This window comes from Macrobrachium nipponense, chromosome 6 (genome assembly GCF_015104395.2).
Source record: "Macrobrachium nipponense isolate FS-2020 chromosome 6, ASM1510439v2, whole genome shotgun sequence".
Lineage (NCBI taxonomy): Eukaryota > Metazoa > Arthropoda > Malacostraca > Decapoda > Palaemonidae > Macrobrachium > Macrobrachium nipponense.
Window position 1 is genome coordinate 39095359 of NC_061108.1, and position 25622 is coordinate 39120980.

At 38.4% G+C, this 25622-nt stretch overlaps 1 protein-coding gene across 3 annotated transcripts in view; it reads right to left on the minus strand.

Annotated features, from left to right (window-relative positions):
* LOC135216818 (potassium voltage-gated channel protein Shaw-like) overlaps positions 1 to 25622 on the minus strand; it is a 96408-nt gene that overhangs the window by 8807 nt on the left and 61979 nt on the right. The window contains exon 6 of one of the 3 annotated variants that reach the window (XM_064252316.1): positions 9 to 2275. The exons of the other annotated variants lie outside the window; for them this stretch is intronic. Coding sequence (XP_064108386.1) covers positions 1653 to 2275 — 623 coding nt within the window. The 3' untranslated portion in view covers positions 9 to 1652. Of the gene's footprint in view, positions 1 to 8; positions 2276 to 25622 lie in introns of those variants that run through there. 3 annotated transcript variants of the gene reach the window in all.

The following is a 25622-nucleotide window of genomic DNA, read 5'->3' on the forward strand; positions in this document are numbered from 1 at the left end:
AAGTAACATTAGTGAATGTCAGTACAAATGAGAAGAATAGGGAGGCTCACTTATAACTCACCTTTGCTCTGGACAAAGCAAATAATTGAAAAACAATACCAAAGGGGAAATCAACAATGGAAAAAAAGCTAGGTTTAGAAGAAGCATCAAGTTGTCCAGAACTTGGTATGGATTACAGTGTGAACCTTTTGAGAAAGGGCAACAACTGAGTGATAAGAGACACCCAAGAAGACATGTGCAGGAAGTAAAAAGTAATAGTTCTAGATGCTGAGTAATAATGCTTTGTGAGAAGAGTAGTGAAATTTGTGAATAAGATCAGTAAAAGCAAAGAAAACAAAATTCTTTCCCAAGCTGATACCCTTCTCAGAGAACCCTTTACTCAAACTGTTCAGACTGTTTGTTGGCCCCATAAGGATGGCTGAGGTGGCCAAGATAAAACAACAATTGTCCACCTAAAATTTATGGCAGTGGATTCAGTTACTAGAAAGCCATCACAGTGCTTGCCCAGTAACTGAAAACAGTGGATGAACAACTGTTGTTAATCTCAAACCCAAGTATCCTAGGGCCAAACAAACAAACAAAGAACAAGTTTCTAGCTCCCTGGAGAAAAGCAGAGCAAAGAAAAGAACTTTATAGTTTTATTATACTATACAGGGATTTAGCAAAGACAAAAGAAAAACAGTTTTTGGTGATATACAAGGACTGAATCAGTTAACTCAGAATTCAGTAAAAAAGGTTTTGCTAAGTAAAAAAAATTAGTCACACTCACTTTACTGTCCTGATGAAAGTTTCTCAAAAAATAATGTGACTTTGAGCAGTCTTTTAGTATATGAACATTCTAAAATTTGTGAGAGGTTTAATTATCAGGCACCTTAGGATATAAACAGCAGGAGCTATAATATATATATATAGATATATATATAGCTATATATATAACATATATATGAATGTCATAGATGAATAGGATATATTGGGAAAATGGTTGGCACGGAGGATATGGAAATAAAGGTGGGAATACTACGCAATAATTAGCTTGATGTACAATCACACTCATTACAAACATCCCTAAACATGAGCATACTCACAACAAACAGATTTTATGTACTTGGCTTAACAACACTTAAGGATTTGTCATGCAATCTGTAAATTGAAAATTTTCATCATGTTGGGGTTGGGAAAAAAAAGACACAGAATATTCCTTATGACACTGTATCAACCATACCCTAGTGGCAACGTGGAGCTGTTGTATTATATATGATGGGGGGTTCCAGTAGGCAGAGAACTGCTATGTGTGTGAAGAAAATGGGATAATCCAACAGATAAAGTCCTCTCTGTAAGGGGTAATAAAGAGTTTTAAAGCAGTTACAACTGCTGTGTAGGCAAACTTGTTCAGATGAAGGGCTCAACAGGAGTAAATGGAGCAATTATTATCATATGATGTATCTTTGTAATGTTATATTCATATCGTGAAGTCGGCACAGAGATCTTTGAAGCACAGCACTGGGTGGGAGAATCAAAGCATACAGAAAGGAGTGAAGTGCCCAAAAGGGGAAAGGAAATTTCTAAACGTATATAACTATAAGGTAGAGTAGAACAGATTAAATGAAACTAAGGAGAATAATCTGGAAACATATACAACAGGGGGCAGAAGGTTACCGGGCTGAGATGGATGAAGTTAGAAGGGGCATGGTTAGAGACTGGTCGTGAGACGAAGAAGTGGGAGAGAGAGGACCTTGAGCTGTGTTCACAGCTTCGGAGGAAGGGACGAACTCCGCGAGATGTCCTAAATCTTTAGCATGGAGATCTGACCCTTGATTGGTGGCTTGGATCTCTGCCGCACGGACACAGCTCCTGGCGTCGGGATTGGAATGAAAGCTATGGCTTATGCTAGTTTGGCGCCCAAGAAAGGACTTCTTAGAACTTCGCATCGAAGACTTTTTTGATGAACGCAATGGGGAAGATTGGGATCCTCGGAGGGGGGACACCTGGGTACCACTGTTTGAGGAGGTGGTCTTGGAATTGGAGGATGCCATGACTGAGGCTGCACTGTAATTATTAAGCAGAGCAGCAGGAGCCATTGCATGTGTGTTGAGGTTTGTGGGTGGGAGCGCCATATATGTGTTGGAGATAGCAGTTGGTTCAGCCACATATGTGTTGGAGAGGGCGTTGGGTTGGGTACCCACTGTAGGAGTGGGAGGTGGAGGGGGGCAGCACCCTCCCCCCAACTGCAGATGGTTGTTTAGACTCAACATGGGGATCACCTCGTCTCGATTTCCTACCAAACAAATAAATGATATCAGGTCACCTTTGCAATCACACTATGATTAACCTTGTGACACTTGCAATTGAGTCTGCTTTAGTATATCTTTAAAGACACATTCATTCTCCCCTCTTTCTCAGCAAGCACCATCAATCCTCCAAACACTGAAACCAAACATCTTCACAGTGGCCTAAAAACTTTTAGTTTTTCTTGTTTAATGTTCATGTGTATATTCTTAGATGGTGTTTATTGAAAAATGATACTGAGATGCTGCTTTATCTTATAATAAATTCAAGTATACTTATGTTAATATGAAGACAGAATGTGCTCAATCCTTTTTAATTACAAAGAATGACGCCCATCTATTCTTACTATTACATATAGTACTCTGGCTCCAAAATTTCCAGGTTTCTGAAACTGCTTTTGTAGCCTCTACTTCTTTTCTAAACACAGTTCTCAATAGGAACATGCAACAAAAATTTTTCACTAATTTTCACAGGAAATAAGAGCAATCACTACTGTATACTTTACTGCAATTAAGCAAAAATACTATCATGAAAAAGACACGTCTCATTTTGATGTAAGAATTTAAAATAGAATTTATGAGTGATTATCTTGCTTGTAGCATCTTTTATTCAAATTTTCACAGTACCTTGAAAATGACCAGATTAAATTCAGTAGTAACCAATCCACTAATTCTAATGTTGATTTAACGATTTCATTTCAAGAAAACCTATACTTATGATCTAATTCTTTGCATTAACTACATAAGGAGGTTTCTACAATATCCTCATTTTAAGTCAGTTGTGAGACAATTGTGTTATAATGATGAAACTGAAATTTCATTTGCAAATACAGTGAACTTATTTCAAGTTACTTGAAGGTTGGCAATCTTTACAGGAATTACATGGGGTCTAAGGTCACAAAATCAATAAGTTGGGGTGAATCTTGGCCCTAAACTGTTCTCTGTATTATGCATGGTAAGTAATTCACTCTTGTCATCCTTGGATTAAAAGTAACACAAAAATGGAGTCACAGAAAATTATAAAATTGCCAAATTTCTTCCTGCCATTCAAACAGTATCAAAATTTCATGTTTACTTTAATATGTCCTACAATAGTGTTTTTAATGCATGTCTGTAACACAGCATTGTATTATGCAAATATTCGTATTCAATAAATTTGAATAACTTTCATATACATATTATTATTTCTTTAGAGAAAATCCATATTGACATTATAATGACTTCAATTATTTCATTTGGTAATACTTTGCAACCTTTTTAGTTCTACTCACTAAATACTATATTGCCAATTAATGTTATCCTGTGATTTTATACACATTTCTCAGCAACACTGGTTTACGATAGTATACTTGTCAATTCTCCATTAAAGTTTCACTGAACACTGTACTGCCTTAAATCGATCACAATTGTGATTGTAGATAGCAAAAAAATTAAAATCTTTATGGTTCCCATGAATAAGGTCCTTGGACTGTATTTAATCCCCTATACTGTTTGGGATTTAAGGGACCCCATTCACGTTCAGACTTATTCCAGACATGTCAAAAAGGGAGGAGCATAGAAAGAAATGACACGGCCACTGATGTTACGACCCACTCTGCATAAATTGCTTGTTTGCTTCTTGGACGTGGTAGAGTGATGACTGAGCTACTCTACAACAGTGAACTGGAAGCTATGGCAATTTGTGCTATAATTTACATCAAATTGAAGAACCCTGCTAAGAATAGAAAGAGATGTTGGACAAAAGACTGGTTGCTTAAAAGAAAAGTTTTCTCATGCATTCCTCATAAATGAACTCAAATCTTATCCAAGTGATTGGTATAATTATTTGAGGATGGGTGAGGATAAATTTAGGGAACTGCTGGCATTAATAACACCTTATACCATGATATCAGACATTTATATGAGGCAATCTATATGTGCCGATAGGCTGACTGCCACATTAAGGTATTTAGCAACGGGGAAATCTTATGAGGACCTAAAGTACAGTGTGACAATATCTCCTTAGCGGCTTGGTATATTGGTGACCAGTGATAAAGTTACAATATTGGCTAGGAAAAAAAGCAAAGTCACAGGAAAAAATCACACTGATTTATTTTGACTCGTAATAAGGTCACAGGGAAAAATTCACAATACTATTTCTTGGAGGTCATTATCTTTATGATATTTACAGTCCTTTGCTTATGTTTTTACAGTCATCCCCAAAGGCCTTTTACTAAACACGCCTTTGCAAAGATGGCTACATGGATACATACTGAGTTAAAATTTACCCTTGGGGTTCACTATAAAAGATTAATGTAACTTCTTTTCCTGCGACATTTTTCCCGTGGCTTTATTTTCAGAGACATTTTTACCTGGATTTGGAAAATCATCCCGGAAAGCATTTCTAATGTTTATTTTCTTGGTGCCAGTGTCATATGTAGCATCTGTATATTTAGTAACCTTTAGCTTGTTTATCAAAATATCGAAGGAGATACTTTCCCAGTTTCTGTCTGAATAACATTTTGATTTCATGTTCCATAAGCATGTGATTTATATAAAGCAATCCAGTCAGTCCAAAACGACTTATCAACCCATACTTCTGCCAGAATTAAAGAATTTCCAAAGTCATGTGTCGCAGACGACACTGAATATTACCGAAATGATAAATATAGGTCTGCGTCAAAGTACGTAACCTCCATTCATTCATGCACGGATGTGTATTTCAACCATAATACAACCGTGTCTCACAATTAACACCTATTTATATCTCATTTTAAAAAGGTTGCTACGATTTATCTGTGCAACAGTCTGTACCAACTAAAAACAATCACATTCATGCACCGACATTCAACGTTCCGCCCACTTTTCTACAAGTCTTGCAATTGAGTCTGAGCGTGAATGGGGTCCCTTAGGCATAAATACAATAGTACAGTAGTGTATCATGGAAGAATCCCAAGATGTACCAACTATATCTGATCATAGAAAGTTGTGTGCACTTTGCCAAATATAAGCACAGACATAATGGTAAAAAAACGAAAGGCACAGAAGACAATCTGGCCCAGGTAAGCAAAAGTGGAGAGTACTCATGCACTTAATCCCACAGATGGAAAACCTGACATAAAAATCCTTGTGCTTCCTTGAGGAGCTCTTTCAGATTTCAGAAAAACATATCCATCCTTACAAGAAGTATTTTCCTCATTTCTGGGAGATGTCATATTTTGCAATGCCACAGGTACTTCTGGGAAATGTCATATTTTGCATTGCCACAGGTACTATGTAAAAATAAAAAAACTCAAGGTCAATCAGCCTGATCAGTCCACATACCATTCATTTCTAGAATGTATACTAAAAATTTATGAATATGTATATATCTTGTTTCTATGGAAACTCAGTATTGCCAACATTCTGTCCAAATAATCCTGTTGGTTTTTATGCTTTGAGCCTAGATGATATTAATCTATATAGTATATATTTATATATAAAAGGAAGAATCACTTTAAGAGGATATTATGAACATTATGAAGACCAGATATTGGAAATCAACATAACCTACATAAGTATCTCTTCAAAAGCTGAGTTTGGATCTATTGTTCATTATCAAATTCTATATTAAATCTCTCAGGATTTCCCAAATTGGTATTTACTTAGCAAAGTGGAAAAATTTTCATCACAGAGTATGCAAATTAAATTCTTATGGTCCATGAATACAAACCTGTTAGTACTTTAATCCTGCTGTAAAAATCTGCCTTGTACAGCATAATGTTATCTCTGCCTTGTACAGCATCATGTTATCAATATTATGTCACCAATAATAATCAAAATAAAAAGGAAAAATGATTTACTTTTAAAGAGGTGCCAAAGGTGATGCACAAGTAACCAAGTACAAAATCTGGGAGTTCTGCACTCCCAGTGAAATAAGTTTTGCACTTATGGAACATAAAAATACACTTTAAACGATAGTAGTTATGTACAGTACTAAAAAACCCATTTTATTTCAGATGTCAAACTATTTTGGTAGGAGGCCCTTTCACTACTCTTTTAGCATTCTTGTCTATTGGAAGTCATACTATGTAAAGCTTCCTCTCTATTTCTGATGTATTTATATGGCTAACAACAATCAGTCTCTACATACAGCAAAAGCTTTAAAAAAGCCTGGAAAAAACAAAAGTTTGGAAGGTTTATACCTGGCTACACTACTCTATCACTTAGTAAATTACAAGTTGAATGCTAACAATAGCTAGCCATAAGAAAGTATGGCAGTGCCACCACTCAGCCTCCACCACAAACTACAGTACATTCCTGTCTTGTCTTACAACCAGCACTCAGTTACATGAAATGATACAGCTTTAGCTGTTCACCATTACTATCATCTATACAATAATAAATGAAATACGAATGGACCATTGTTTATATCAATGGCCCATTGCTCACATCAAACTTTTTGTTATCTCATAACCTTTCACTGCAATAACACAATGAAATGATACTGTAATTATAAAACATAGTATATACAAAGATATGCAGAACTACAAGGTAAATGATCAAATGTATGAAGAGTATACAGTAGTATACAAGTGTGCAATAGCAAGAAATATGATTATTTTCCCCTTCTTCCTTTAAATCTTCACTGAAAACCCATATGGATAGCATAAACAGACCATGAACCCAACAGAGGTCCAAAGGGAAATAAGCCTGCAGTGAGAGACACGTTTGTGATAAAAGGTGATAAATAAATAGTATACTAATGAAGCAATGAGGGAATGGAAAATAAAACCAACACATTTGAATTTTGGGGACATCAGCAGAAATAAATTTGCTCCTTGCTTAGATGCCACATAGCTGTAGCCATAATAAAATTCCCAGTAGATTGAGTTGTCTTAAATCTGATTGTTTGCAGCAGCCGCCTGTCTAGTGCTGTGGGCAAAAACAGATACGTAGGTCAGGCAAAGTGGAGTGCAGATGTTGTTTGTTGTTATAGTACACTGGCAACTAGTACCCCAAACAAGGAAGAAGAAAAGAGTTAACACACTTAAATATAATAGCTTCATCACAGAACATTCAAAAGCATATCTGTATGATACCAACTCTTTGAGAAACAGAGGAAGCAATACTGTAATACTTGTATGCTTCCCAAAAGTCAATTTCTTATCAAAAGTTAATCCTACAGTCTTCAAAGAGTCACAGACACTTAAAACCACACCATTTGAATGTAGGTCAGGATGTAAAGGCAAAGATATTCTGGATCATCTTAACTATCATTCTTTGAATCTCTGAAGGGTTAAGCTTCCCCAAAGCCTACCCCACTCATGAATAAATGCCGATCTCTATTCAAAGATTCTGCAACCACAGATCTAAGACCAGGAGAAGGAACAGTAGCTAGCAGTTGTTCCTTCTCTGCATCTCAAATTTGTGGTTGCAGAGTCCTCGAAACATGTTTAAGGTATATGAATAATAGCTCAATAAAAAAATAGTCAACAAAAAATATACATTTTTACTACAACTGGAATAATGGTGATAATCTTCAATAAAAAAACCATATGATAATAACAACAGAGCACTATATTTTTTACCATATAGCTGCGGTTAATCCTCAAAGGAGTTACTCTAATGGTCGCCAAATGGCTAAAGACAGAACAACCAATCTCAAAGAAATCTCTCATGGTTGGTTTTGGCCAGAATAGTGCTTGTTGGCAAAGTGATAAGAGTATAAAGGATGCAAGGCAAGAGGACTCTGCCTCTTGCTTACAGAAATTGCCTTGGTTTTGTCTTCATACTTCTTGCACAGATGTGGCAACACTGTGCAGGCTGGCTATTTTCCCTCACTACTTACTGGTCTGTGCAACAGAATTTTGCTTCTGAGTGCTTGTTTGGTCATGTCATATATGTGAATTTTTATCACATCACCATGATTCATATAAATGCAAAATGTCCTTTAATATCCAATTTGCTCTACCTCGGAATTAATATATATATGTTAACCAAAGGGGAATTTTTAAGTTGACAATAATTTCGTCCTTTCATGGATTAGAACCAGTGCACAGAGGAGAAATCAGAACTTCAGTGACGTCTTTACTGACTCGGCCGAGTTGGTAAAGACCATGCCTGTACCGAGGTGTGGGAGTTTTGGGGGTCAAATGACACCCCACCCCCCCAATTTCTGGAAGTCCATATTTTCTGTGACTATCATTTACATTGAACTGTACTTACAAAGTAATAAATGACAATCTGGTTTTTTGGCAAATCTTTTTTTTTATAAATTTTGTTATTAAACATTAACATCATTCTTTAGTACTAGTAGGAAATACAAGAGTGATAATAGGAATATGATATACAGAGGTACCTCGAGATACGAAATTAATCCGTTCCAAGGCGGCCTTCGTATCATGAGCTTTTCTTATCATGGACAGCATTTTACATGTAAAATGGCTAATCCGTTCCAAGCCCTCCAAAAACACCCCAGTAAATTTCATAATGAAGCTAAATTGACCTATAAACAACGAAATACTACAACAATTTTGACCATTCAATACGTAACTTAATACGTACTGCTAATATACCTGTAAAATGGGAAAGATTACCTTTCGAGTAAGGCTATCTCCGAAAGTGGCGACAGAGGAGGAGGACAAACGGCAGATATGTACGTACACTTAACTTTACGAAACACATAAAAAAATGTAAGGAAAACATACATAAACTAAACTTTACAAAACACATTAACCCTTAAACGTCGAAGCGGTAAAATAAAAATTGTCTCCCGTGTGCCGGAGGTGTTTCGGAGTGAGCGCGGAAGCAGAAAAAATATTTTTTCAAAAAAACACAGCGCGCTTAGTTTTCAAGATTAAGAGTTCATTTTTGGCTCTTAGTTTTGTCATTGGCTGAAGTTTAGTATGCAATCATCAGAAATGAAAAAAATTATCATTATCATATATAAATAATGCGATATATGATAGCACAAAAACGAAATTTCATATATAATTGTATTCAAATCGCGCTGTGCGCAAAACGGTTAAAGGTAACAAGTTACCTTTTTTTGTTGTAATGTACACTAAATTGCAATCATTTTGGTATATAACACATTGTAAAACAATAAAAGCAACACAGAGAAAATATTATCACAAAATGATGCATGAATTCGCAATGGGCGGACGTAAAAATATATATTTTTTTTAAATTCACCATAAATCTAAATATTGTTATAGAGACTTCGAATTTGTTTCAAGATGAAGTTAAATGATGGAATATTACGATACTGTAAGAGTTTTAGCTTACAATTGCAGTTTTCGACCATTTCGGATGAGTTAAAGGTGACCAAATATCGAAATTTTTTTATAATTTTTTTTTATATGCAATTATTTCGGAGATTATAGATTTTTTTTATATGCAATTATTTCGGAAATTAGAAAAGCTACAACCTTCAAATATTTTTCTTTTTATTCTACATGAAATTGCGCACATTTTCATATATAAAACTCTATGAAATGCCTAATATGAAACAGAGCAAATTTTCCGAGATTTATGGCGGAGAATCCGCGAGCGGAGGGAAAGAAAGTTTTTTTCATAAATTCACCATAAATCGAAATATTGTGCTAGAGACTTCCAATTTGTTGCAAAATGAAGGTAAATGATTGATTATTACTAAAATATAAGAGTTTTAGCTTACAATTGCGTTTTTCGACCATTTCGGTAGAGTCAAAGTTGACCGAACATGGTTTCTCTTTTTTTTTTCTAATTTATCGTGATTTATATGCAAATATTTCGAAAATGAGAAAAGCTACAACCTTTAATTATTTTTCGTTGTATTCTACATGAAATTGCGCACATTTTCATATATAAAACTTTATGTAACGGCTAATTTAAAATGGTGCAAACATTACCACAATCGCACGTAAGGAAAATGTTTTTTTTTTCATAAATTCACCATAAATCGAAATATTGTGCTAGAGATCCAATTTGTTACAAAATGAAGGTAAATGATTGAATATTACTAAAATATAAGAGTTTTAGCTTACAATTGCGTTTTTCGACCATTTCGGTAGTCAAAATTGACCGATGGTTGAAAATTTGTCACTTATCATTTTTTATATGAAAATATTTCAAAACTGATACAAGCTACAACCATGGGTTGTTTTTAGTTGTATTGTGCATGAAATTGCGCACATTTCCATATATAAAACTTTTTTATGTAAGGGCTAATTTTAAAATGGTGCAAACATTACCACAATCGCATGTATGTTTTTTTTCGGAAGAGTTACCGCGCGGACGTAAGGAAAAAGTTTTTTCATAAATTCACCATAAATCGAAATATTGTGCCAGAGACTTCCAATTTGTTGCAAAATTAAGGTAAATAGTTGAATATTACTAAAATATAAGCGTTTTAGCTTACAATTGCGTTTTTCGACCCTTTCGGTAGAGTTAAAGTTGACTGAGGGTTGAAAGTTTTGCACTTATCGTTATTTATATGAAAATATTTCAAAACTGATAAAAGCTACAATCATGAGTATTTTTTTGTTGTTGTATTCTAAATGAAATTGCGCACATTTTAATATATAATACTTCATGTAACGGATAATTTAAAATGGTGCAAAAATTATGTCAAAGTGACGAAATAATTTTTGAGATGTGTCAATGATAATTTTTAGTGCGATAAGAAAGAAATTCGCGCTTGCGCGCCTGTGTAACGATTGTAAACAAAACAACACCTTGATCCGTGAACTCCCAGCATCCCCCAAGGCGCGTGATTCAAAAGTTTTCAGCTGGTAGGCCTATAAGTATTTTTCCGCGAATTTAAAAAAAAACTTTTTTGAGTCGACGTATGGTACGTCCATTCGGCATATGGGAGACATTTTGACTCGACGTTTAATACATCCATTCGGCGTTTTAGGGTTAACAAAACTGTAGCACTTAGCGTTACAAAAAACTAAAATTATAAAAGAAATTTTTTGTCTTTTTTTATTTTTACATTTTTTTCCTTTTTAACTTTATTTTTTTTTTATACAATTTTTTTTTTTTTAAATTAAAAATTTCAACTTCTTTGCCACTTTCAACTTTCTATTTTTTATTATCACTTGGTTCTTCCTTTTTGCTTACTCCTGCTAGTACTAAAGGCCTCTTTAAAAAATAACTATCCAAGGAAGATTGCTTTTGCCTACTTTTCACAATGTTCCTGAAACGACTCAGGGAAACGTCACCGAACTGCACAAGCATACGACCTGTGTAAGCCTTTTCAGGGTGTCTTTTTTCTACAAACGATTGCACTTTATGAAAAGCAGCTAGAACATCCTTAATTTCTGCCGTTGTCATAGGGTTGTCCTCCTCCTCCTCGCCGCTGCTAGAGAACTCCTCTTGAACGACGTTATGTTGCATGGCCTCCAACTCCTTCAGGTCATCCGTCGTAAGCTCCTCTTGGTGCTCCTCGAGAAGGTCATTGATGTCGTCCTTGTTGACGACCAGCCCCATGGACTTGCCGAGTGCAATGATCTCGTCAAGATCTGGTTTCAAAACAGTTTCAGGATCATCAACTGTTCCTGAATCTGCAGCACCAGCTTCGCCCACTTCGAATCCCTCGAAGTCTTGGGCGGATACGGCATCAGGCCAGAGTTTCCTCCACGAGGAATTCAAAGTTTGCCTTGAAACCTCCTGCCAAGCTTGGTCGATGAGTCGGATGCATATCACAACGTTGAAATGCTCCTTCCAAAATTGACGCAAGGTGAGGTTTGTGGTATTGGTGATGTCGAAACATCTCTTGAAAAGATGTTTCGTATACAGCTTCTTGAAGTTCGATATCACTTGCTGGTCCATGGGCTAGAGGAGAGGGGTGGTGTTAGGCAGAAGATAAAGAACCTTGATGAAGGAATACTCCGCTAGGATATCTTCCTCGAGGCCAGGAGGGTGAGCAGGGGCATTGTCCAACACAAGCAGGCATTTCAGAGGGAGGCGCTTCTCTTCCAAGAATTTCTTCACTGTCGAGCCGAAACACAGATTTACCCACTCGGTGAACAAAAGTCTCTTTACCCAGGCTTTCGCATTAGCCCTCCACATCACTGGAAGCATCTCCTTAAGCACTTTGTGGGCCTTGAAGGCTCGAGGAGTCTTGGAATGATAGACCAGTAGGGGCTTCATAGGCTTAAGCCCGGGTAGCTTCTTCTCTTTCTCTGTGATGTACGTCCGACGAGGCATTTTTTTCCAAAAAAGGCCAGTCTCATCACAGTTGAAGACTTGCTGAGAACTGTAGCCTTCCTTGGTCATCATCTCGTCAAACGTCTTAATAAAGGCTTCGGCCGCTTTCGTGTCCGAGCTGGCCGCCTCCCCATGCCGCACCACCGAATGGATGCCAGTCCGTTCACGGAATTTCTCGAACCACCCATGTGAAGCCTTGAAGTCTGGGGTTGGCATTGATGTCCCTTCTCCTCTGTCGTCTTCGGCCTGGGCAATCAAATTGCCAAAAATAGGGCTGGCCTTGTGGGAGATTGCAGTCTCCGTTATCGTATCGCCAGCGATTTTTTTGTCTTTTATCCAGACAAGAAGAAGCCTTTCCATCTCGTCATGCACGTGGGTCCTCTTGCTGGACAAAATAGTGACGCCCTTGGAAGGTGTAGCTGCTTTGATGGCATCCTTCTGCTTAAGGATGGTGCCTATTGTCGACCGATTTCGGTAGTATTCCTTGGCGATCACACTCAATCGCATACCAGCTTCATATTTCTTGATAATCTCCATCTTCGTTTCCAAAGAGAGCATCCTCTTCTTTCCGTGAATTTCAAGTTTCTTGGGACCCATGACTACGTATATACTGTACGTAATTATGTTATGTAGTACATATACGTATGGAGTAAAGTTCTCACACAACACGATAAAGTATACTACGTACGTACAACGAAATAACTGCCGAATTTACATTAATAAACGAATTCGTTAGAACGAACGAATACCGCGTGCGTACGATACAGATGATGCCGTGCAGTGGCCGAAGAAGCATGCCGCTACGTAGTAGATGCATGATGGGAGGGATGCTGACCAATAGGAGAGAAGGATCTCATGGCGGTGACTAGCATCAGGAACCAATGGGAGAGTGGGAGGATGGTGGTGAGTCTACTCAGTTGGCGGTGTGCGAGTTTCAAAATTGCTATCGGTGGTCCAGGTGAATCTCGGACTTTACAGCAGCAACCTTTCGTATCTTGAGCAATTTTCATATGTAGAGCCGTAAAATTTTTCATATTTGCTTTTATATCTCGAGTTTTTCGTAAGTTGAGCCTTTCGTATCTCGAGGTATCACTGTATACCTATACAGTGGTCCCACCGTATTCGCGGGGAATGCGTACCAGACAACCCCCCGTGAATAGTTAAAATCCACGAATGTTTGGAACCCCTATAAAAACGCTAAAAATAGCCTATTTTGTTAGTTAAAACTCAAGAAAAACCCATTAAAAATGTTAATACTTGGTTTTTTTTAATAGTTTTATCACAAGAAGTGCATTTTATGATGGAATTGATAAAAAAACCCCAGGAATTTGTGGATATTTCTCATAGAAAAATACCACGAATGTGTGAATTTTCCGTGAATAATGAGGAGAAATGTTCCCGAGAGAAATCTGCAAATGTGTGAGTCCACGAATCTGGAGAACGCGAATACGGGGGGTCCACTGTATACATATATGCAATGATTTTAATAGAAGAAAAAGTCCAGTTTTAGGAAAAATGACCACCCATAAAAAACTCTGGGTATGGGCCTGAAGACATCACTGAAGTCCTGATTTCCCCTTTGCACACTGGTTTGAATCCCTGAGAGGACAAAATTATTATTAACTAAAGTTAAAAGCTTTAGTCCCCTAAATGTGAAAACTGGTCGCTGGAGGTCTCCCATGAGATGAGGAGTTGACTCTAGGCTATGCCATAAGAGCTGTGCTGCCTTTTTCTGGTTAAGAAAGTGATAATACAGTATTTATACAATTTTTTGGGGGAAACTAATATTAGCCAATTCAACATTTACAGAGAAAGGTGAAATTGTGTCAACCCAACTTCTTGGTTACAATACGTATACCAATAACTGTGAATAGCTGTTCCCCTTCAAGCTTGACTTAAAAGATTTTTTCCATCATAGTAATTTAAAATTAAATTAATATTGTGATATACAGTGTTTCCCAGTTTATTATCAAGGTTTTTTCAAGTGGTTAAGGAAAAATATTCAGCCAGATCTGATAAGTATTACCTACTCTGCTGGTAGTGATATCACACCCTTCAAGAAAATCTCTTGTGATGCATATTTTTTTTCGTAATGGAACACATATTTTCACAGTGGTTAGCTTTAACAAACAAATTAAAATCTTAGATACTGATTTTATACATATTTGATACAATAATTATAATAATAATTAATTTTAATTTTGGTACCAACTAATGTAGCATATAGCCTTTACCTGGTGCTTAGAAGTTGAACTGGTAAACAAAATGATAACAGTTTATAGGAATAAAGAATTCTACTTGTCACTGGTCATGTGTAAAATATGCAAAATGCTCCTGGCAGCAAGTTTAAATTATGAAATAGTAGTTCAATTTAAATATCTCTATGGGTCATAGGTTTCTGTAAGATTACAGACTACCATAAGTTTCTGTAGGATTACAGACTACATCTTTCTGCCAGAGCTCTGGCAGACTGTTTCCATCCCTTTCCGACCATAATCCATGTTCAGGCTAATACTCCAAAGCAATGAATTCTCAGACCTCCCAAACTGACTCTTCCAATGGAGACAAAGACTTTCCTGGGGAGAGATGTTACCAATATCTGACATGAAGTGGACATAGCCAACAAATTTTCTCTCCAGAATCCTGAAGATCCAAGAACAAATTCTTCTCTTTTAAACGAAAGATAACTCAGATGAGTATCTTGGCTCTCCCACGTAACACTCAGATATTGAGGGGGACCCTGACAGGGTATGTTTTAGCCAGGAATTCCATCCTGCCAGGCAATGGTGATACGCCTGCCTTAGCTCAATCTGTTCATGGAGGCATCCCTGATAAGGAAATTCTGTTTGCCTGTCTATCAGAATTCCAAAAGGAAATCTTCAGAAATATCAAGGATATCCTTGCTACTGATTATCAGTATATGAGATGCTATTTATGATTCCCTGGAGGAATTCATGTCAGTCCTAGATACTGGATTAGATGTTATGTCAAAAATTTCTCAGCCATTAAATGAAAGAACAGAGGCTGCACAATCCACCTGGGCAGAGATTGGGTCTCTCACTGAAACACTTATGTCCTGTTAACAGGGTAATGACCTTTTTAACAATAGCAGATATGTTAGGCTACTTACATCATGAATGGGGTGGCCTAACTTCTTGTTTATGATAGGTAGCTGTGATGCCTGTCTATCAGAATTACAAAAGGAAATCTTCAGAAATATCAAGGATATCCTTGCTACTGATTATCAGTATATGAGATGCTATTTATGATTCCCTGGAGGAATTCATGTCAGTCCTAGATACTGGATTAGATGTTATGTCAAAAATTTCTCAGCCATTAAATGAAAGAACAGAGGCTGCAAAATCCACCTGGGCAGAGATTGGGTCTCTCACTGAAACACTTATGTCCTGTTAACAGGGTAATGACCTTTTTAACAATAGCAGATATGTTAGGCTACTTACATCATGAATGGGGTGGCCTAACTTCTTGTTTATGATAGGTAGCTGTGATGGCAGCTCCCAATCATGCCTGATTTCCAAACCCTGGTGTTTAGTAAAACCAAGATCGTCATTTGTAGTAATTAATGATCAAACTAAGTGGTTCTGGTGATTAAGTTCCCCATCTATCCTTAATATCAGGGGGCTTGTATCAAGTTTAATTAATATTCTTTTTATGGGTCTACTTTTACGTAATAGATATTACACCGCCATTAGTGACATCCTTTTAGAAAATTCTTGTGACAGATGCTGTTTCCTACGTGATTATTAAATTGTACATTTTCATAATAATGAGCTTTGGCAAAAAAATTAAACTTAGACATATACATGGTTTATATATAACACATTTTGGCAGTGTTTCTTTTAAGGTACCCTCTACTGTAGCCTGTACTTTTTACCTGTACCTTACAAGTAGACCCAGTAAACAAAATCCTAATACTACAGAAATATGATTTATAGTACTATACAGTTAGCTTTGTCTTAATTGAGAGAAAATACTTTTCACATAAAGATATGGTAGTTATAATGAATATTTCAATACATTACTACTGGACATAACCCATTGCTATGATTCCTAATACATAGTACACTATGGCAACATACAGTGGAAAGTCCCACACAGCCTGAAACGTATGAAATCCAAAACAATAATTCCCATAAGGATAATGTAAATACAATTAATGTGTTCCAGACACTCAAAAATATTAACAAAAATACATTTCATAGAGAATATAAACAGTTTTACATACAGAAAACAATGAGAAATAAAAATAAATGACTAATGAAATGAATAAATGAACATTTAATATCACTCTTACCTCTATGGAAAACACTTGTTAGTGTATGGAAGATGGAGAGGAGGAGAGAGGGAGAAGGAGAGATTATTGTTTGGAAGAGAAATCTCTCTCCAGAAGGACTTCAGGTATCAAGGACCTATCTGGGTTACTTCTCTTGGTTTTTTTACTGGAACTGTCTGAGGTTACTTCCCTCCAATTTCTACTGGCATTAGGACCAGCTTGAGAGTTACTGGACCCCTGTCACACAACAGAACTGTCCAGAGACATTTGTTTCAGGTTTCTTTCAAATTGGCCAAAAGTTAAACACGGCATTGTCATTAAACATGTTGGAGACACGGATTACAACTTCTTTATTGGGATGATAATCCTCCACAAAATTTGTTATATCACTCCACTTTGCAAACATGTCCTTTATCCCTGAAGCAAGCACATTACGTATGCCCTTTCGTTTTCTGAATTTTTCAAACCAGCCTCTGCTAGCCATAAATTCACTAACAGTAGTGCTTGTTGTAGGCATTTCTCACTGAAATCTGCATGCAACATCCTCCAACACTTTGCTATAAGTTCTTCCTTAAATTCCATAGTGATTCTCGCCTTTTTTTACAGAAGGGCTAGCACTTAGAACTTTCTTCATCCCCATGGTGGCATGTTTAGCAGTTGCACTCGAATGAAAAAGCACAAAAAGCACACAAACAATGAACACTAAAGCAGGTTGGGTCACAACAGAACACAGGATGCTTTGTTTGGGGGCTCAGTACAGGGGCTAGTCACGCAGTGGGCCCTGGAAGGAGCATTTCCAAGAGTATGAAATATGAGGATATGTATGAAACCTGAGACAAAATTTTGTTGGAAAAAGTCTATGAAAACCGAATTGTACGAAAACTGAGGTTCCACTGTACTTATGACCAAGTCAGCCTGTCTTAGGTAAGTGCGCTAACAGTAGTTATATGTAGCTAGCACCAGATAGTTTCTAAGACACACTTGTTTATTATTATCACTACAGGGCCCCTATTATGCAAGACCCACTGATTACGTGCTGCAGCAAATTGCTTGGTCCATTTTTTTCCTGTGAGTACGGCTCATATCACCTACCATAAACACAGCCACTGTAGGAATAAAGGAGAATTTAGTTGGTCACTGGACGTTTGAAATATGTAATAACCACCTCTTTGGTAACTAGCTTTAATGATGAAAGAACTTTCTTTAAGCTGTCTCAGTGGGTTTTAGGTTTCAGCAGGGGATACGTAAAGAGGAGACTGCATCTTTCTGGCAGAACTCCAAGAGTATATTTGCTTCCCTCTCTGAGCAGAATCACATGTTTGGGTCAATACACCTAAGCACTGGTTCCTGAAACCTCCCAAGTTGACTCCTTCAACGGAGAAGAAGAGTCTTACCTTGTCTTACCTTGAGAGAGATGTTACTTATATGATGTGGATACAGCCATTGAAACTGCCCTTCTGAATCCTGAAGGACAGGGACACATCCATCTGCTACACATGAGAGATACTTCAGATGAGAATCTTCCCTCTCCCATGCAGCATTCAGAGACTGAAGGGGATCCCAATAGGGTCCATCAAACCCGGTCTGAAGTGTCTGTATCTTCTAAGGAGTATAGTAACTTATCCACAACTTCTATTCTGCTGGGCAGTGGTGATATGACTGCCTTGGCACAATCAGATCATACAGGCGCTCCTGATAAGAAAATCCCACTTGCTGTATTCTGAGAGGACGTTATGAGAATCAATATATCAAACATGGTATCCATGATTCCCAAGAGGAAAACAGGTCAGTCCTGGACACTGAATTAGATGTTATGTGACAAATCTCTCATCCTTTAAATGAGAGATTACAGTGGGTGCACAGTCTGCCCGGGCAGAGATTGGTTTTCTTACCAAAAAACTTCAGTATGTGAACAGGATAATATAAATCTCAAACCCAATAAGAAGTTGAATTAGTCGTTTAAATCTCCATTGAAACCTGAACAGGTATTAAGAGTCAGCTTATCCACTTCCAGAGCTCCAACTGGTAGCAATAATATGGTTAATTTAAGCTATAAAACTTCAAATCAAAAGGTAGTATGGGCACCAACATCCACCCCTTATGATACTCACAACCCTTGGTGTATTCTTTCACCTGATGGAAAATACTTTATTGATGAAAGGAAAACTATAATTGAAGTTAAACACAGAATTTTGGGACAGAGCATCTTTTCCTAATACTGAATGGCGCTTGGTCCCTCCTTCAATAGGAACTCAGATACTGCCAAAGGAAATGGCTATCCTAGCTATGAATACAGCAAGAAAAGCCAAAAAAATAGACCTTTTTCCAGTTTAATGGTATAGTTCTACAACAAATTCAGAGAACCAATACGTATACTCTCAAGGTAGCCCCAGCCTTCTGTACCTTCACTTTTAAAGCAGTCAGTAATGCGAAGGCAGATTTTCAGAATTTTTTGGTAATGTAACTGGGAAGTGAGAGTTCATGGCAGAAATAGTCATTTGTCTATGCTATTCCAGCATCTGATAATTCTACTAAGCAGTGGGCAATACTTTTCCTTCCTTTTGAGAGGAAAAGGCTCCCTCTGGATGTGGCTACTCCACAATTTGGAACCCCTAAGAGAAAAATCTTAGATGGGACAGCCTTGGCTTCCAGGCTTCACCTTCTCAATATTATAACTTCTACTACTATGCTGGATGCTTCCATTAAAGCCTCCCAGAATCTTCCAGAACAATGTTTTCTGCTGTAGCCAAAACACTTATGTGGGTCCTATGAGAAAAATGTCATATGGAACAGCCATAGCTGCATTTCATGCTAAGCTCCACCTCCTCAATTTCTTAACTTCCACTCCTATGCTGGAAGTTTCCATTAGGTTTCCAGAATCTTCCATAACAATGTTTGCTGCTGTGGTCAAAACACTAATGTTTATCATCCCTATGGGGAGTGTCAAATTAAGGCTTGAAAGGAACATTGGTAGGCTCTAATATGTCCCTCCCCAATGTAACCTCCCTATTACAATCTTTCCCCTTCTGTAGGGGCATTTTTGAGAAGTCTATTGTCTAGCGACAAAAATTGGTGATTTTCAGTGCTGAAATGCGCCATTTCCACTTATCAGCACTGATAATCAGGTATTGCCATTGTTACATACCTAACAAGGGCGCCGATGTAACATCCAGTTATCAGTGATTTTCGCTTATCGTCATGCCGTCAGAGCAGAACCCCTGCCGATAACAGGACTGCCTGCATTTACTCTTTCTTGGAAAGGGGAACCAAGGAAGCAACATACTCGAGAGTTTCCTCTTCCTAAGCTGAAGAAAGCTCAGTATGTATTATTTGCAGCTACGCAAGCCTCCAGTGACTCCTAAAAGAGCCTTTCAAGAACAGAAGAAGGCACAACAAAAGCAACAGCACCCCCTTTCAAAGTGCATAAAGATACTCCTACCAGGGGAAAGGAAAATCAACTCCTTTACTGCCTAATAAAGACAAGGGAAGAGGTGGAGCCCAATAGGACCTACATGGTTCATTCTTCCCCCACCTTCAAAGTTTTTTTTTCAATAACTAGACTCCTCCTTGGAAGAATAAGTGCTGAAGGTCCTCTTAAAGGGAGCTACATACAGAGAAACATGAGTTTATTCGCACCAAGCATGTCTCTTCAGCAACCCCAAGGATTCCTCCAAATGAGTGGTGATTCTCGACCTGTCAAGTTTGAACAAACATATTGTCTGCTACAGTTTCCGGATCACTACTATTGGCCAGGTACATTCAATCACTCTGCAAGGGACCTAGACTGTCTCTATACATCTGGAAGATGCATATACAGGCATGTCCCTATTACCATTCCCTTCTGCCCCTTCCTAGGGTTTTGAATAGGGAGGGAGACATACAGTTTCTAAGTCATACCCTTTGGGTTAAACATTGCCCCAAGAATTTTTTCAAAATTAGCAGTAAGTGTTGTCCAGGAACTTGGGATAGGGATTCAACTGGTTGCCTACCTAGACAATTGATTAAACTGGGGGCCTGCCGCACAAGAGAGCTTATGAATCTTGACAGTAATAGTTGACAGATTTTCTAATACATTGGAACAAAAGCTTCCTTACACCCAACAGATGTTTTCTGTGGTTGTGGCTTTGTTGGGATACTCTTTGCAGCCAGGTGTCTCTTCCCATCAGAACTCAAACCAGAACAGAGAAGGACCTGAAAAGGTTCCTTCCATAGCCAGTCTTTTCCAGATGACAGTTGGAGCAAATAATGAGCCTGTTACAGTTTGCATATAGTAAACCTAATCCTCAGACTACAACTAAAAAATGTAAACAAAGTCTGGCTCTCACATGCAAAAAAATGTTTCATGATCGTCTTCATCCGGGGAGTCTGAGAGTTGGGAAGATATGCACTCTGGCTGTAGACCTGGAGGGGGTCTCTGGCAAAACAGATCGACTGATACCTTCTTGACAGCTTGGGAGGCCATTGGGAGATTGTTAGATAGCAGAAAGGTGGTCACATGTTCCGAGGAAGTGTCATTAACTTCCTGGAGTTATGATTGTCTTTCTACCCCTCAGAAAATTGAAAACTCCAAAAGGGACCTACATTTTGTTTGGTTCCAGACAATATGACTGAAATGTCTTGCATCAAGAGGTTGGGTTCATGCTCAGACCCTCTTAATGCAATAATACTATCTATCCTAAGGATGGTGCAAGCAAGGAAGTGGTATTTGTCCACAATTCACCTCACAAGGTCTCTCAATGTAACAGCAGACTTTCTGTTAAGGAATACAACAGCTTCTACCGAGTGGACATTGGACAATCACTCCTTTCAATTAACTGCCAACATGCTTCCACATCTGGTAGTGGACCTGTTTGCCACATGTGAGAACCATCAACTTCCCGTGTATGTGTACCTGGGCAGTCAGGCAATAGTGGGAGATGCATTCCTACAAAACTGGAACATGCAGTTCCCGGTTATCGATGGACTTGGTTATCAGTGATCAGGCTTTATGGTACTTGTCTAACACCGAAAATCTGATTTTCAGAACCATAATGCGCCAATTTCCAGTTATCAGCACAAATACATACCTAGCAGAGGCGCCATAAACGCCATAAATCGCTGATGTTCAGTTATCAGCAATTTTCGCTTATCATCAAGCCTTTGGAACAGAACCCCTGATGATAACTGGGGACTGCCTTTACCTTTTTCCTCTTTTGTCCCATATTTCAAAGATTTTGAACAAACTACTAACTTTCAGAGGAATTGCTTACTTTGCACAACAGAAGCAACAACACCCCCTTTCAAAGTGTACAAAGACACTCCTACCAGGGGAAAGGAAAATCAACTCCTTTACTGCCTAATAAAGACAAGGGAAGAGGTGGAGCCCAATAGGACCTACATGGTTCATTCTTCCCCCACCTTCAAAGTTTTTTTTTCAATAACTAGACTCCTCCTTGGAAGAATAAGTGCTGAAGGTCCTCTTAAAGGGAGCTACATACAGAGAAACATGAGTTTATTCGCACCAAGCATGTCTCTTCAGCAACCCCAAGGATTCCTCCAAATGAGTGGTGATTCTCGACCTGTCAAGTTTGAACAAACACATTGTCTGCTACAGTTTCCTGATCACTACTATTGGCCAGGTACATTCAATCACTCTGCAAGGGACCTGGACTGTCTCTATACATCTGGAAGATGCATATACTGGCATGTCCCTGTTACCATTCCCTTCTGCCCCTTCCTAGGGTTTTGAATAGGGAGGGAGACATACAGTTTCAAAGTCATACCCTTTGGGTTAAACATTGCCCCAAGAATTTTTTCAAAATTAGCAGTAAGTGTTGTCCAGGAACTTGGAATAGGGATTCAACTGGTTGCCTACCTAGACAATTGATTAAACTGGGGGCCTACCACACAAGAGTGCTTATGAATCTTGACAGTAATAGTTGACAGATTTTCTAATAAATTGGAACAAAAGCTTCCTTACACCCAACAGATGTTTTCTGTGGTTGTGGCTTTGTTGGGATACTCTTTGCAGCCAGGTGTCTCTTCCCATCAGAACTCAAACCAGAACAGAGAAGGACCTGAAAAGGTTCCTTCCATAGCCAGTCTTTTCCAGATGACAGTTGGAGCAAATAATGAGCCTGTTACAGTTTGCATATAGTAAACCTAATCCTCAGACTACAACTAAAAAATGTAAACAAAGTCTGGCTCTCACATGCAAAAAAATGCTTCGTGATCATCTTCATCCGGGGAGTCTGAGAGTTGGGAAGATATGCACTCTGGCTGTAGACCTGGAGGGGGTCTCTGGCAAAACAGATCGACTGATACCTTCTTGACAGCTTGGGAGGCCATTGGGAGATTGTTAGATAGCAGAAAGGTGGTCACATGTTCCGAGGAAGTGTCATTAACTTCCTGGAGTTATGATTGTCTTTCTACCCCTCAGAAAATTGAAAACTCCGAAAGGGACCTACATTTTGTTTGGTTCCAGACAATATGACTGAAATGTCTTGCATCAAGAGGTTGGGTTCATGCTCAGACCCTCTTAATGCAATAATACTATCTATCCTAAGGATGGTGCAAGCAAGGAAGTGGTATTTGTCCCCAATTCACCTCACAAGGTCTCTCAATGTAACAGCAGACTTTCTGTTAAGGAATACAACAGCCTCTACCGAGTGGACATTGGACAATCACTCCTTTCAATTAACTGCCAACATGCTTCCACATCTGGTAGTGGACCTGTTTGCCACATGTGAGAACCATCAACTTCCAGTGTATGTGTACCTGGGCAGTCAGGCAATAGTGGGAGATGCATTCCTACAAAACTGGAACATGCAGTTCCCGGTTATCGATGGACTTGGTTATCAGTGATCAGGCTTTATGGTACTTGTCTAACACTGAAAATCTGATTTTCAGAGCCATAATGCGCCAATTTCCAGTTATCAGCACAAATACATACCTAGCAGAGGCGCCATAAACGCCATAAATCGCTGATGTTCAGTTATCAGCAATTTTCGCTTATCATCAAGCCTTTGGAACAGAACCCCTGCTGATAACTGGGGACTGCCTTTACCTTTTTCCTCTACTGTCCCATATTTCAAAGATTTTGAACAAACTACTAACTTTCAGAGGAATTGCTTACTTTGTACTATATAGCCCCAAATTGGCTTCAACAACAGGCGAAGATTTATATTCCATTTACCACCTGCTCTTCTATCCCAGACAGCAGACGGGAAAGTTGCCTATGCATCCTCCTTTCTGAGCCGAGACCTTCATGCATGGATTTTTAAAATCTAGTCTACCATGAAGATTATTCACTCAACACTGTTAGGTACTTAATGCAAAAACTACAGACATCTTCACTCAGACAATAACTGTCCATATAGAGAGTGTGGTTAGATTACATCCATGCTGAAAGCCCAGTTGAGATCTCTGCTGAAATACTTTTACATTCTAAAGACTTTCTTGGAAAGACTGTAAATCTCTAGAAGTAGACGGAGCGCTGCCTTGATTTATGTCCCATTCAGAAGAATGACAAGAACCAGAGGAAGATCTGTGAATCTTGTTATGAGGAGGGGCTACGAACTCTCTCTTCCTCCAACATTTGATGGGAACCGAAGACAAAGATGAAGATGAAGAAGAAGAAAAAGGAGGTCCATGATGTCTGTTCTTGGATATTTTAGCTTCTGACTGACTGAACTTCTTCATGAAGATGCCTTCAATTCTATTGCAAACTGATAGGGTAAGGGAATGAGGAGCAAGAGGTGTAGCTGATGGCAACATGGATGACACCCATGAGTGGGTTGCGACGAGTGTTGAAGACAGCTGGGTGGATAAACAATGGGACACTAGGCCAGAAAGGGATGGTATGCCTGGTAGGTCTATGGCATCCCAACAATGACAACATCTGTGCATCACCGTCTGAAAACACAGAACAAGGGGGGGGTAGCCTCTTCCCTTGGGTGGGGGGGTGTCACCCCACAAGAGCAGGGGTATCCAAATCAATCGGATCTTCCAAGGCCAAAGCATTAGAAGAATGAGAAGGAGTAAAATCTTCTTGGAAAGAAGCAGCATTGTGTGATTTTGGTAAGAAAGAGGAAGAATGAGAAGACACGAAAGCTATCATTGAGGAGAGCAAGCCCACCCAGAGCAAGAGTTACTTACATTGCAGAAGTGAGCTCTATATCTAGGACAAATAGAATGAGGGTCTTTAACAAAGGAGGCAGAAATTGGGAACACAGAGTGTTGTCAATACCAAGACACTCTCTCCGGACTTTAATGGTTGTGAGGTTGCATACTCACAGTAGGAACACAAAAACACAAAATCACACTGAACACAAAATCAAAAGGAATGAGCAAAATCCAGAGGTGAATGCAGCCTAGGAAGTGAAAAAGAAACAGCTTTTAGGAGAAAATGCAAAAAAAGCATCCTCCTACAAAGGCAGTCAGAGAAAAACTGATGCTATCCTCCCGAGTTGGGTTGTAGGAAGTCAGCTCCTCCTCCTAACTCCTGCCATCTTGTCTATCTCCCGATGCCACCAATTTCCCTTTAACTTTTTTTTCAACCAGACTCCAACTGTGCTAGAGAACTTTCCCTTAAGATCAAAGGTTTATTCTGTGTATGAAGAACTGCATACACATAAACTGACAATTAAATGCACAGCCAATACCCTATAGGATAATAACACACAAATATTTCTCTTGTAAAATTACCTAGCAAATAAGTACATAAAAGAAAAAATATTAACACCATAAACTACAAAGGTTGTCTAGCACAACCACTACATAGTAGACTGACGAGAAAAACTGTTGAAAATGTTCAGTACCTATCCTAATAATAGGTTTCGTAAAACTGAGCAAAAATTTGTTGCTAATTTGTCATAGGTGTACCATGAAATACCTTAAGTAAAGCAAAC